Source organism: Puma concolor, chromosome D2 (genome assembly GCF_028749965.1).
Source record: "Puma concolor isolate L17-30 chromosome D2, mPumCon1.1.hap2, whole genome shotgun sequence".
In the NCBI taxonomy this organism is placed as follows: Eukaryota; Metazoa; Chordata; class Mammalia; order Carnivora; family Felidae; genus Puma; species Puma concolor.
Genome location: NC_141677.1, coordinates 55,312,567 through 55,324,668, shown reverse-complemented (window position 1 = coordinate 55,324,668; position 12,102 = coordinate 55,312,567). Strand labels below are relative to the sequence as shown.

General features: G+C 44.3%; 1 protein-coding gene across 9 annotated transcripts in view; it reads right to left on the bottom strand.

Moving 5' to 3' along the window:
• The window catches only part of PLCE1 (phospholipase C epsilon 1), a 323,759-nt gene that overhangs the window by 20,528 nt on the left and 291,129 nt on the right, over window positions 1–12,102 (bottom strand). For all 9 annotated transcript variants that reach the window (XR_015241745.1, XM_086680410.1, XM_086680402.1 and 6 more), the window contains 4 exons: window positions 10,627–10,917; window positions 5,939–6,102; window positions 4,394–4,655; window positions 1,338–1,456 (listed from right to left, as the gene is read on the bottom strand). Coding sequence is in view for 8 of the 9 variants with exons in the window: in XM_086680410.1 (XP_086536536.1) it covers window positions 1,338–1,456; window positions 4,394–4,655; window positions 5,939–6,102; window positions 10,627–10,917 (836 nt within the window). In the remaining variant the exon portion in view is untranslated. The remainder of the gene's footprint in view (window positions 1–1,337; window positions 1,457–4,393; window positions 4,656–5,938; window positions 6,103–10,626; window positions 10,918–12,102) is intronic.

Here is a 12,102-nt window from a genome sequence, read left to right as displayed (position 1 = left end):
CAACAGTGAACAGGTTATATTAAACATGTAAAGAGGTAATCAATGGACACCCTTCTATTGTTATTATTATTAAACAATTTTTTTTAATGTTTATTTTTTGAGAGAGAGAGAGTGAGCATGAGCGGGGGAGGGGCAGAGAGAGAGGGAGACACAGAATCCAAACCAGACTCCAGGCTCTGAGCTGTCAGCACATAGCCCAATGCGGGGCCCAAACCCATGAACTGTGAGATCATGACCCTAGCTCAAGTTGGACGCTCAACTGACTGAGCCACCCAGGCGCCCCTGTTACTAGTATTTTTTAAAGTTTATTTATTTATTTTGAGGGGGGAGGGGCAGATAAAGAGAGGGAGAGGGAGAATCCCAAGCAGGCTTCGTGCTGTCAGTGCAGAGCCTGATGTGAGGCTCAAACTCATGAACTGTGAGATCATGACCTGAGCTGAAACCAAGAGTTGGAAGCTTAACCTACTGAGCCACCCAGATGCCCCTCATTTTAAGTTAATTTATAAACATCAAATAATGGAATCAACCAGTTAATTAAAGCAGTGGTACTTGTTTAAATAAACAACCTTGCATTACTGGGGTGGGTACTGGCCCAGTGGTCCTCAAACTTCAATGGTATGGACCTTACCTAGGGAACTTGTTAAGAGACAGATTCTGTAATAGTGACCCTTTCTGTGGCGTTCCTTTCCCATTTCCAAGAGGGCCAATTCTGCATCTCCCCAACCTTTGCTTAATTAGTCTTTTCCCCATGTTATTATTTTGGGTTCATTTCCCTGGCAGGCCTATAATGCACTCATTAAGAGTGTGGGCTTTGGGGGCACCTGGGTGGCCAGTCAGTTGAGCATCCGACTTCAGCTCAGGTCATGATCTCATGGCTCGTGAGTTTGAGCCCCACATCAGGCTCGCTGCTGTCAGCGTGGAGCCTGCTTTGGATCCTCTGTCCCCCTCTCTCTCTGCCTCTCCCTGGCTTGCACTCTGTCCCTCAAAAATAATAAAGTAAACATTAAAAAAAAAAAAAAGAGTATGGGCTTTGGCACTACAGTAACGGGTTTATAGCTGTGTGACCTAGATATACTTAGCTCTGACCTTCCTCATCTGTATGGAATGGAGAGGATACCGTAGCTATTTCACAAAGTTACTGACAGGATTAACTGAATTAGTATAGTTGTAAAGTGCTTAGAAAGTGTCAAGTGCCAGCCATTACTGTTGTTGTCATTATTTCCATTGCTACCTAATTAATAACTCTAACTGACCAGGTTCCTGTGCCACAAGAAAGCCTATCTATCCCCAACGTAGCGATCCCTGCAAATATGCTGAGTGAAACAGAACTTAGTTACCAAAGAGGCCGGCGTGGTGCTGCTGGAGGAATTTTCTTCCATCCTCCTACTGTTTATGAATAAACTAGAGATTTCCAAGACTTCGTTGTGGAGATTTCGCAGCTGAAGATGTCGATATCCTGGAATAATGCAGAATTGGGGAAAGCTTGTTAGCCATGCACTGCAGAGCTCTGCAAAGAAGGTAACCCAGGGAGGTCAATAAAGGGTAGGCGGAAATCAGGTCTTCCGATGGGCAGGGAGTGGCAGTGGGCATGCAACCAGCAGACAGACACCTTTTCATCGAGACTGCTGCTCCTGGGGACGGTTTTGGGTCACCTTATGGTAACTAACTTGTTCAGGTGCTATTTTTAACTTAGACTCAAGCAGAATATCTTAAACTCAAACAAAATACAGTAGGAAAATCTGATCATTTTGATATCATCTACAGTCACTGTTTTAAAATATTCCCTCTTAGTGACAATGCAGTATTCTAACAATATGGAGTTGGGAAAGTAAGTTATGGCGTGACTGTTTGTACCAATATAACATGGAATAACGTGCAGCCAGTGAAAGTGCTAATGAAGATGCATAGCTACCAACAGAAAAAGTTGCTCACTACAGGGGCACCTGAGTGGCTCAATCGGTTAAGCATCCGACTTCGGCTCAGGTCATGATCTCACGGTCTGTGGATTTGAGTCCTATGTTGGGCTCTGTGCTGACAGCTCAGAGCCTGGAGCCTGCTTTGGATTCTGTGTCCCCCCACTCTCTCTGCCCTCCCCCCTCCAAAATAAATAAACATCAAAAAAAAATTTTTTTAAAAGTTGCTCACTACATACATTAGGAATGAAAACCAATGAGATGCAAGACACTAAGATTAGTAGAAAGCCTATTTACTAAAAATATATATTATGTTATATGTCTATTACATATAATATGTAAATACATGGGCAGAGAAATAAAGCCTACAAAAGAAATATACCAAAAGTGATTATTTTGGAGAGATGGAAAATGGATAATTCAAAAGAAACGTTTTTGCTTCTCTGTGCTTTCTCATAATTCTGTAATAACTGTTAGGAACTGAATGGTGTCCTCTCCAAATTCTCATGTTGAAGCTCTAACTCTCAGTACTTTGGAATGTGCCTGTATCTGAAGATGGGGCTTTTAAAAATTTTATTTATTTATTTATTTTGAGAGAGAGAGAGAGAGAGAAACAGTGTGAGTGGGGGAGGGGCAGGCAGAGAGAGACAGAGAGAATCTCAAGCAGGTTCCTTGCTGTCAGCACAGAGTCCGATTTGGGACTTGATCCCACGACCCTGGGATCATGGTCTGAGGTGAAATCAAGAGTTGGACACTCAACTGATTGAGCCACCCAGGCATCCCTGGAGATGGGTCTTTTAAAGAGGGTTAGGGCCCTCAATGAAGTCATAATGGGTGAGTAGGGTGAGCCCTAAGCCAATATGACCGGTGTCCTTATAAGAAGAGAGAGACACCAGGTGCCTGCACACAGTCTCAGGGACAACCACGTGAGGACACAGCAAGAAGGTGGCTGTCTGCTAGCCAAGGAGAGGGGCCTTGGGAGAAACCAACCCTGCCATCACCTCCATCTCCAGAACTGTGAGAAAATAAATGTCTGCCGTTTAAGCCTCCAGTCTGTGGTGTTTTGTTTCAGCAACCCGAGCTGACTAGGGCAGTGGCCATGTGCTACTTGCACAGTGGAGAAGAAAAACAGGAAGAGAACAAAATGCAGGAGACTGTAATGTGTTCGTGGAAGTCAGAGTTCGGCACTTTGAGTGTGGTGGTGGAAGAAGGCGCTAGCACCTTGGTACTCAAAGTAGACCAGTAGGGTCAGCATCCCTGGGAGCTTGTTAGAAATGCAGACTCTCAAGCCCCCGCACCCTCAGACCTACCGTATCAGAATCTGCATTTCACTACCACGAGTCCCAGGAGACCCTGACACGCATCAGTGTTCGAGGAGCAAGGTGCAGCCATGCCCACTGGACAACAAGCTGAAGTTCCACAAGTGCTTTGGCAAAGCTGAACCACATCAGGTCAACAGCTCTGGCCTTTACTCAGGATTCTCCATCTGCCCTGCTCTGCCCCCAACACCCACCTCCAGCTTCCAACCCTGGACGTGCCATGAGAGCATCCCAGCCCTCCTTCTCTCAGGCTCCTTTCTTTCTTTTCCCTTTTTTTTTTTTATTAAAAAAATTTTTTTTAAGTTTATTTATTTTGAGAGAGAGAGAGAGAGAGAGAGAGAGAGAATATTCCAAGCAGGCTCTGCACTGTCAGCATGGAAACCAACGTGAGGCTCGAACCCACAAACAGTGAGCCAAAATCAACCAACTTAACCAACTGAGAACCCAGGTGCTTCACTTTTAAATTTTTTAAAAGTAAGCTCTACATCCAATGTGGGGTTTGAACTCAAGATCCTGAGATCAAGAGTCACATGCTGAGCCAGTCACTGACTGAGCCAGCTAGGCAGCACCTCCGAACCCCGGGCCCCTCTCCTAACGTCAGTCCTTGCTTTAAACACACCAGGGGTGCAGCGGCTGCTACTAGGAAGGGGTGTGCAGGAATAGGAGCACAGCCACTCCTCCCCACACCAGCAGAGGGAGAGCACACACTCCATGGGATGTTGTCAACACCTCTGATTTTAGGATAATGTAAAAATCTCTTTTGAGATATGATCAAACAGTGTTCAAATCTATCATTTCTTCATGCCTCTTATTATTATTTTTAATGTTTATTTATTTTTGAGAGAGAGAGAGAACAGAGTGCAATGTGGGGGAGGGGTAGAGAGAGATGGAGACAGAATCTGAAGCAGGCTCCAGGTTCTGAGCTGTCAGCACAGAGCCCACTGCGGGGCTTGAACTCATGTATTGTGAGATCGTGACCTGAGCCAGAGCCGGACGCTTAACTGACTGAGCCACCCAGGCGCCCCCTTTATGCCTCTTATTTTAACTTTGTACTATGGAAATTCCAAACACACACACAAGGAGAGAGAAGAACATCATGAACCCCAGGGCATCCATCACTTAGCTATTATAATTATTAGCATTTTGAGAATTTTGTTCTACCTCGTTTTAAAGCCTTGAGTGGGATGATTCTCTGAGCAGTTACAGCTGAGCTGTTGTTTTCCACAACGGCAAAACGAAGAAATACGAGATCTTCAAAGTGAACCCGGAAGAGAAACTGTTCATTCCACATGGGGTTCAGAGTGTTCCGGTGGATGGGCTTTGTGCGGAAATGGCAGCTGTCCAGGGGCATGCCCAGCACGTCGACTTCGATACACGGGCTTCCTGTGCTGCTACTCGGGCACACGTTTTGACCAGAGACAATCTGAGGCAAGGAAAAAAGGATCAAAGTCACTGAAGACACGAAAGAAACAAAGCAACCTCTGTACCTTACTGCTTCCCTCCACCAAGAAAGACAAAGAACATTCTGGAATGGAAGGGGTACATGGTTAACAAAGTTGCTAAAAAGAAAAAACAAGTGATTGTAATCAGGTAATCACATGACTGGAGTCATGTGAAAGCCTATTTTGTCAACAGCATTCACCTGAAGATAACCTTTCAACTGTAAAAATGTTCAAAGATCTTCAAAAACCAAGCCATTAAGATGATTAAGTTTCTCAAGGAGGCAGGAGGAAAGGAGACCGTACACAATCTGAGAAATGGTTACTAACATTCTGTTCAAAACGTTTTAGGTGTATATATTTGATATACCTCAAATCTTTTTCTTCAACAGTTCGTTTTGGACCAAGTCACAGGGAATGTTGTTAAAAATTAATCCATAGCCTTCTGTAAGTAGACGGAATTATACTCGAGTCCAGCTGAAATGGTCAAACAGAAAGGGGCCGCTGCCCTAGTCTTCAGGAGAGAGAAAAACCGTGTGGGAGGTGGAAGGTCTGTGAGTTGGCTCTCCCAGGGCTCTGAGGTGTCATGAGCAGAGGCTGTTTGGCATTCTTTGTTTGCAGCAAGTCAGACCAAATATGATAATGGAGAGGAGAGGTAACTTTCTCCCTTTCTGTCTTTCCTATCACCATCCAGTGGTGGTCTCTCTATCAGCTGAGTGGGAGTGAAAGAACAGGGAATAAGGTTGGGTGATGAGCTACTGGGGCTGAGTTGTTAGGGGCAGCCTGTGGAGTTCTGACAATTAGGTAGTTAAAGGAGTAAAGGAGTAAGGAGAAGCCCAGGAGTGATAAAGGTTAAGCTGTAAGGAGGAAAGATATGTAGTTGCTTCATATATTGATGCCCGTCTGATCTTATGAGAACTTGTCAGAGTGTAAGATGACCTGCTCTAACCAGGAGCTCAACTTTTATGGGATCCATGCACAGTTATGATTCCCGGGGCCTGGAGGACAGAATTTCTATCATCAGTTTGCAGGTGAAGCAGGGACCTCATAACTCCACCTACTGACTCTGGCAAATAGAGGGCCTGCTGACAGCATATATAAACCATAGCCACTGCTTCCTGAGAGGATGAAAAAATGCTTGGGGAACTAAATCTGCATGAACAAAATGGTGATACGAGACCTTTGTAATGCCTTGAATTCAAAACCAGTTCATATTCATGAAGGCTTACAGACCTTACTAGATTCTGACAACTGGTGCCATACTTACAGTTAAGGAGTAGATGGCAGGCTCCATGTTGTCCAGATCTCTTTCTAAGGGAGAGAACTTCTGATACATGGGACAGTTCTTGTCCCACAGAACTGGGGGTTTCAAAACATAACCACACCCACCGTTGGCTTCAAACATGGCAGCATTTAAATGTAAAGGGAGATCTGCAAAATAAAGTCAATATTGTTTGGCTCATGTGTCATCCTATACATTTACTTTAAAGTTCAAAAGAAATCTGCATCAATTTCCCCTAAGCTGAAGTATGAAGAAGAGATAGCCATCCATTCATTGCATAGACTGACTGAGTACCTACTCTGTGCCAGGTAGTGTTATGCACCCAGGATATAGCTGCTAACAAGACTTGAAATCTGTTTTCATGGAGCTCATGCTCCATCCTGTGTTCTGCCACCTAAAAACTCTTATAAATAAAAATTCACAACATCCATCCAGAAAAATCTTTGAACACCTCATTTTATACTGAACTTTAGAAAAAAAAAGGATTGTCTTATCCCCAATGCTAAGCCATGCAGACAATTGTGTGAACAAATCTTGCTTTTTCAAATATAAGATAAAATCTTAATAATACAAGAAAGGCTAGGAGAATAGCCAGAAAAACATAACCTTGTCTTTGAATTTCTATTTCAACCCATAAATTGCTATGCTTCTACCTCTTTTTTTTAAAACAATTTTTTATATTTATTTATTTTTGAGAGACAGAGAAACAGCACGAGTTGGGGAGGGGCAGAGAGAGAGACACGGAATCCCAAGCAGGCTCCAGGCTCTGAACTGTCAGCACAGAGCCCAATGTAGGGTTCGAACTATGAACCATGAGATCATGACCTGAGCTGAAGTCAGATGCTTACCTGACTGAGCCACCCACGTGCCCCTCTACCTCTTTTTTAAAAATGGTGGTTCAATAGGAAACAAACCATTATCACATGTGATTCACATCATATCCACAGTCTCCTCAATCACAAGTGCTGGGAACTTTTACAACAGTCTTTTGTGGCCAAAATTTATTTGGTACAGGTCTTTGGTGAACGATCGGATCCCTGCACACTCAAATGCTCATCTGATGGCACAAGTCTGCATAAAAGTTGCCCAAATGAGCAAAAAGTTTATGAGACACACCTGACAAATGTTCCTTCTGCTAGATTCCTCCCATGTGCAGAGTGAACTTTGCTACATGGACCAACATCAAGGAAAAGTGTGGTAAGCACCGTGGAGTGATAAGAAGTTGGCCTTTACTGGTGTGGGGGGGAGCTGGCTAGGGTCATGCACAGGAATTCTGGGGGGAAGATGTCTTAGACACATGAGAGCTCCTGGGGCCTCAGCCTGCTTATCTACAAAATTAGCACACTGGACCCCTCCTCTCAGGCCCATCCAGTCCCCATGTGATTAATTCACTGAGGCTACAGAGGGAAGCAAACTAGCCCACGCAGTTGGTAAATGTGAAATGGATAAATATGACTAACAAAATTAGAGCAGCTCACACTGCACCCTTCCCATGCACTAGCACCTGTTCTAAGCACTTTGGGTGCACCAGTGCCTCCATAACCCATGAGGTGGCTTATTGCCTTATTTTAGTATTTTCATTTTTAGAGATGAGGAAACTGAGGCATAAGATACGACAAAACCCCAGGCACATGGCTAGAAAGTGGTGAATGCTAGTGTTCAAACTCAGCCTGACCCATCTTAACTACCAAACCGCATAATGTATATTATCTTAACTACCCAGTCTTAACTGCTGGAGCCATATAACGTATACCTCATGGGGGTGTCATAAAGATAAATGAGACAAGGGGCACCTGGGTGGCTCAGATGGTTAAGTGTCCAACTTCGGCTCCGGTCATGATCTAGTGGTTCATGAGTTTGAGCCCCGCGTTGGGCTCTGTGCTGATAGCTCAGAGCCTGGAGCCTGTTTGGGATTCTGTGTCTCCCTTGCTATCTGCCCCTCCCCCACTCGTACTCTCCCTCTCTCTCAAAAATAAATAAAACATTAAACAAATTTTTTTTCAATGAGATAATGTGTAAAGGTCCCTACCCCAGCATCTGGCACATAGAAGGTGCTCAATAAATTAAAATATTAAATTATATCATGATGTCGACACCCATTTGGGTTTGAAGTCTGATTCCATTAGCAATGTGTCCATCCTTGCAGCTTTTCAAAACTTGTATTCTCCTTTTTGTTTTGTTTTAAGTAGGCTCCACACCCAACGTGGGGCTCACACTCACAACCCCAAGATCAAGTCACACACCGACTGAGCCAGCCAGGCAGCCTGCTTTCCCAAACTTTAAAGCACTTTTTCTTCACTAAAATCTCACTTGGCGATCCCATATGTAAAACAGATCCGAGTGGAGCTGCTTTGTTAGGATAAAGGCGGGGCCTCCAATCTAGTTCTCCCACTGCCCCCTAGGGCTGGTCTCAGAACTTCATCTAGAGCTGTAATTTTAAAAACTCCTGTATCCATTAAGTGAAACAGTGTGCCTGAATCTGTGTACCCCCATCATCCCTCTCAGTCAATGAGGGTGATGGCATTGATGTGGGAGAGAGGAAAAGCCTGCAGGGGTGAGTGGAGGCCCACCAGCAGCCTCAGTGTGTGTTTCAGAGCACGAGGTGGGTCAAGGAGGGGCAATTCCCGGGTCCCCCTCAGCCACGGCTCCCTTTGCCATCAGTGGAGCCAGGATGTCTGCGGCAGCCTTGGCGCTTCAGGAAGAAGGACACATCCCAAACCAAATGCGTTTTCATTTCCTTGAGAAAACCACTTTGCTAGTTATTTCAGTTGACTTAAATATTTCAGTGTTATAACAACCGAGGGGACCAGTGGACACAGGGCTAAGGACAGGGCCAGAGATGTGAACCCACAAGCCACTTGGGACAGATCGAAGAGAAATTTTTACAACTCTGAAGATATTTCATTATTATTTCCACTTGTGAGTCCAAATCATACTGTTTTCATAACTTATCAAAAAACACTTATGATGGTTAATGTTCGTGGAATGTTTTCTACGTGCCAAGCACTGTGTTTGGTATGGTACTTCACTTAATGCCGACTTACTTAATATCAATTGAAAGAAACAAATACTAAAGGGCACAAAAATATGACTGATGTCTCTGACCATACATCTGCGGGGTCAGCCACAAGTAGACACTGTTGGCACCTGTGCAAGGTTGCTAGGTGGTCCCAGGGCGAAGGCTGGGGTTTAACCTTGGCTGAAGACAGGGCTATGCTTTGGTTGATGGGTCAGCACAGCTAGCTGGGATCTGATTCAGCGCTCGTGAGGGGAACGAGAATGTTGCTTGACTATTCGAAGGAGAGACTGGTTTTCCAGTGAGCTTCTAGGAAACATTCTTCCTCTATTTTTTCTTCGTCTTCTGCAGCTCCCTTCTTTCCCCCATAACCAAGTGGAGACAAAACACTTTACCCTCTGAACTCCCAGAGTCCTTGTATCTATTATTATTAGTCATTCTGTAACCTTGAGCAAAGTAACTGCTCTGTGCCTTGGTTTGCTCATCTGAGAAATGGACATCATAAAAGGACCCCCCCCCCTTTTAGGGTTGTGGCAGGGATTAAATGAGAGAACAGGGGTCAAGAATGCAGCGCGGTGCCTGGTACACAGTGAGCATGCCATAAACGGCAGCTGCTACCTGGAGTTTACTCCTCAGTTACTCTGTTAGGAGTCCCATCCACAGTGGAGAAACACACACACTATGATCTCTGTTCAGGTGGTTCACGTACTTGTTTTCCCCGTGGTAGCCACGCCTAGGGCACTGAACATTATTTATTTCAGTCTCAAAGGGAAGAGAAGAAGCTAAAATGCTTCTAACTTGCAAAGTGTTTGGAGCAACACTACTTTTTGACTGCAAGAACAAGAGCTTAGCAAGAGAACTTACTAAGGCATGTTAGGAAATCTCTGCCCCCAAACACCTTTAAAAGCAAACTGGACAGAGTGCTGTCAAAAGGAGTCATAAGTTTAAAAAGTACTTTAAAAAGGCAGCAGGGGGGGCACCTGGGTGGCTCAGACAGTTAAGCGTCCAGCTCTGGGTTTTGGCTCAGGTCATGATCTCAGGGTTTCATGAGTTCGAGCCCCATGTCAGGCTCTGCAATGATAGTGTGGAGCCTCCTTGGGATTCTCTCTCTTCCTCTCTCTCTGCCCCTCCCCGACTCATGCTGTCTCTGACTCTCTCAAAATAAATAAACTTAAAAAAATTGAAAACAAGAAGGAGGCAGGAACAGAAGACCTTTAGGGGGTCCCCTCATGGTCTTTATTGTCTTTTTTTTGAGAGAGAGAGAGAGAGAGAGAATGAATGGGAGAGGGGCAGAGAGGAAGGGGAGAGAGAATCCCAAGCAGGCTCCACGCTGTCAGTGCAGGGCCTGACTCAGGACTTGAACTCACAAACTGTGAGATCATGACCAGAGCTGAAATCAAGGGTCAGACACTTAACCGACTCAGCCACCTGGGAGCCCCTTTTATCTATCGTCTTAATCGAAACATCAAGGGCACAATTCCATATCAAATTCACTTCTGTTTTTGGTCATCTGTACTTTAACCCTCACATCCGGTGTGCCCCAGTCTGGAGTCCTGCCCCTTCAAACAATCTTGTTTGCTGAACTATATTTACTGAAATATAAGAGGCAGAGGAGAGAGGTGGGGAGGCACCCTTCCGGGTGAAGCGGGCCCATTACCATCTGTCTGGTAGTTGAGCGCCACGAGCTGTATCCCATGGAGCCAGAACATGAGGGGATTGGGGTTGGAGGAGTCGATGCGAGTGGCAGCCGGGTAAGTCCTCAGCAGCTGACAGGCGGTGTGCTGGATCAGTTTCTGAGAATACCTGCGACACAGACGTTTGGCGGCATTTTCATTCAGCGAGGAGATATGGTAACATTTGGGAGTTCTAATGATAGCGCTGAGGGATGTGGTTGGGTTGAGGGGGGAAGAAGATTCCTCCCAGGCCTGTCGCATTCCTTCACAGGAACCTAAACCCCCCAAAAGATTAGCCTCAGATTAGTGCAGAAAACTTTAAATATTTTAGAAAGATAAAACCTGAACAACATCCCCGTGGGCAATCATAACACATAATACATCGGAGTACATCTTGCCTTTTCCTCGTGAGTTAGTCTACAACCTTGAAACAAAATGAGAGCTATTGAGTTTTAAGATGACTGTGGCCACACCAATTTAAATCAAAAGCCTGAAAGTCCTTGCCTATGTACCTCATGTATTCTGTGGATACATTTGCACAAAGGCACAATGTATGCCCAAGGGTGTTCACTCTAGCGTTGTTTTGTTTTGTTTTGTTTTTAAATAACAAAACAAAACCCCAAAACTCCAAAACCACCACCATCACCACCACCACCACAATCCAGGAAGCAACCTAAATGTTCTACCAGTGAGGTAGTGATTAAATAAATGACAATATATCCACACAATGGAATAATACCACAGAGGCACTAAGGACAATAAGGCAGACAAATGTATAGAAAGCCATGAGGAAAGTTACAGCAAGTATAGAGGTTATACAAGTCTCCCTGATTTTAAACTCTACTACAAAGTATAGTAATCAAAACAATATGGTACTGGCATAAAAATAGACACATAGATCAATGGAACAGAATAGAGAGCCCAGAAATAAGCCCACATATATATGGCCCTTTAATTTATGACAAAGGAGCCAAGAATACACAATAGGGAAAGGATCATCTCTTCAATAAATGGTGTTGGGAAAACTGGATGGCCACATGCAAAAGAACGAAACTAGACCACTGTCTTACACCATACACAAAGAATTAACTTGAGATAGATTAAAGACTTGAATGTAAGACCTGAAAATACACAACTCTTAAAAGAAAACCAAGGCAGTGAGCTTCCTGACGTTAGTCCTGCGTGGCCTTGAATTCCTGGGTCTGACTCCAACATTAAAGGCAACAAAAGGAGAAGTAAACAAGTGGGACTACATCAAACTGAAGTGCTTCTGCATAGCAAAGGAAGCCATCAATAAAAAGAAAAGGCAACCTACTGAATAGGAGGAAATATTTGCAAATCTTTTATCCAAATATCTAAATGTGTTATATCTAAAGTGTATATAGAACTCAAATAACTCAAAAGCTAAACAACCAATTTCATTAACAAATGGGCAGAAGATTGAAGAAGACATTTTTCCA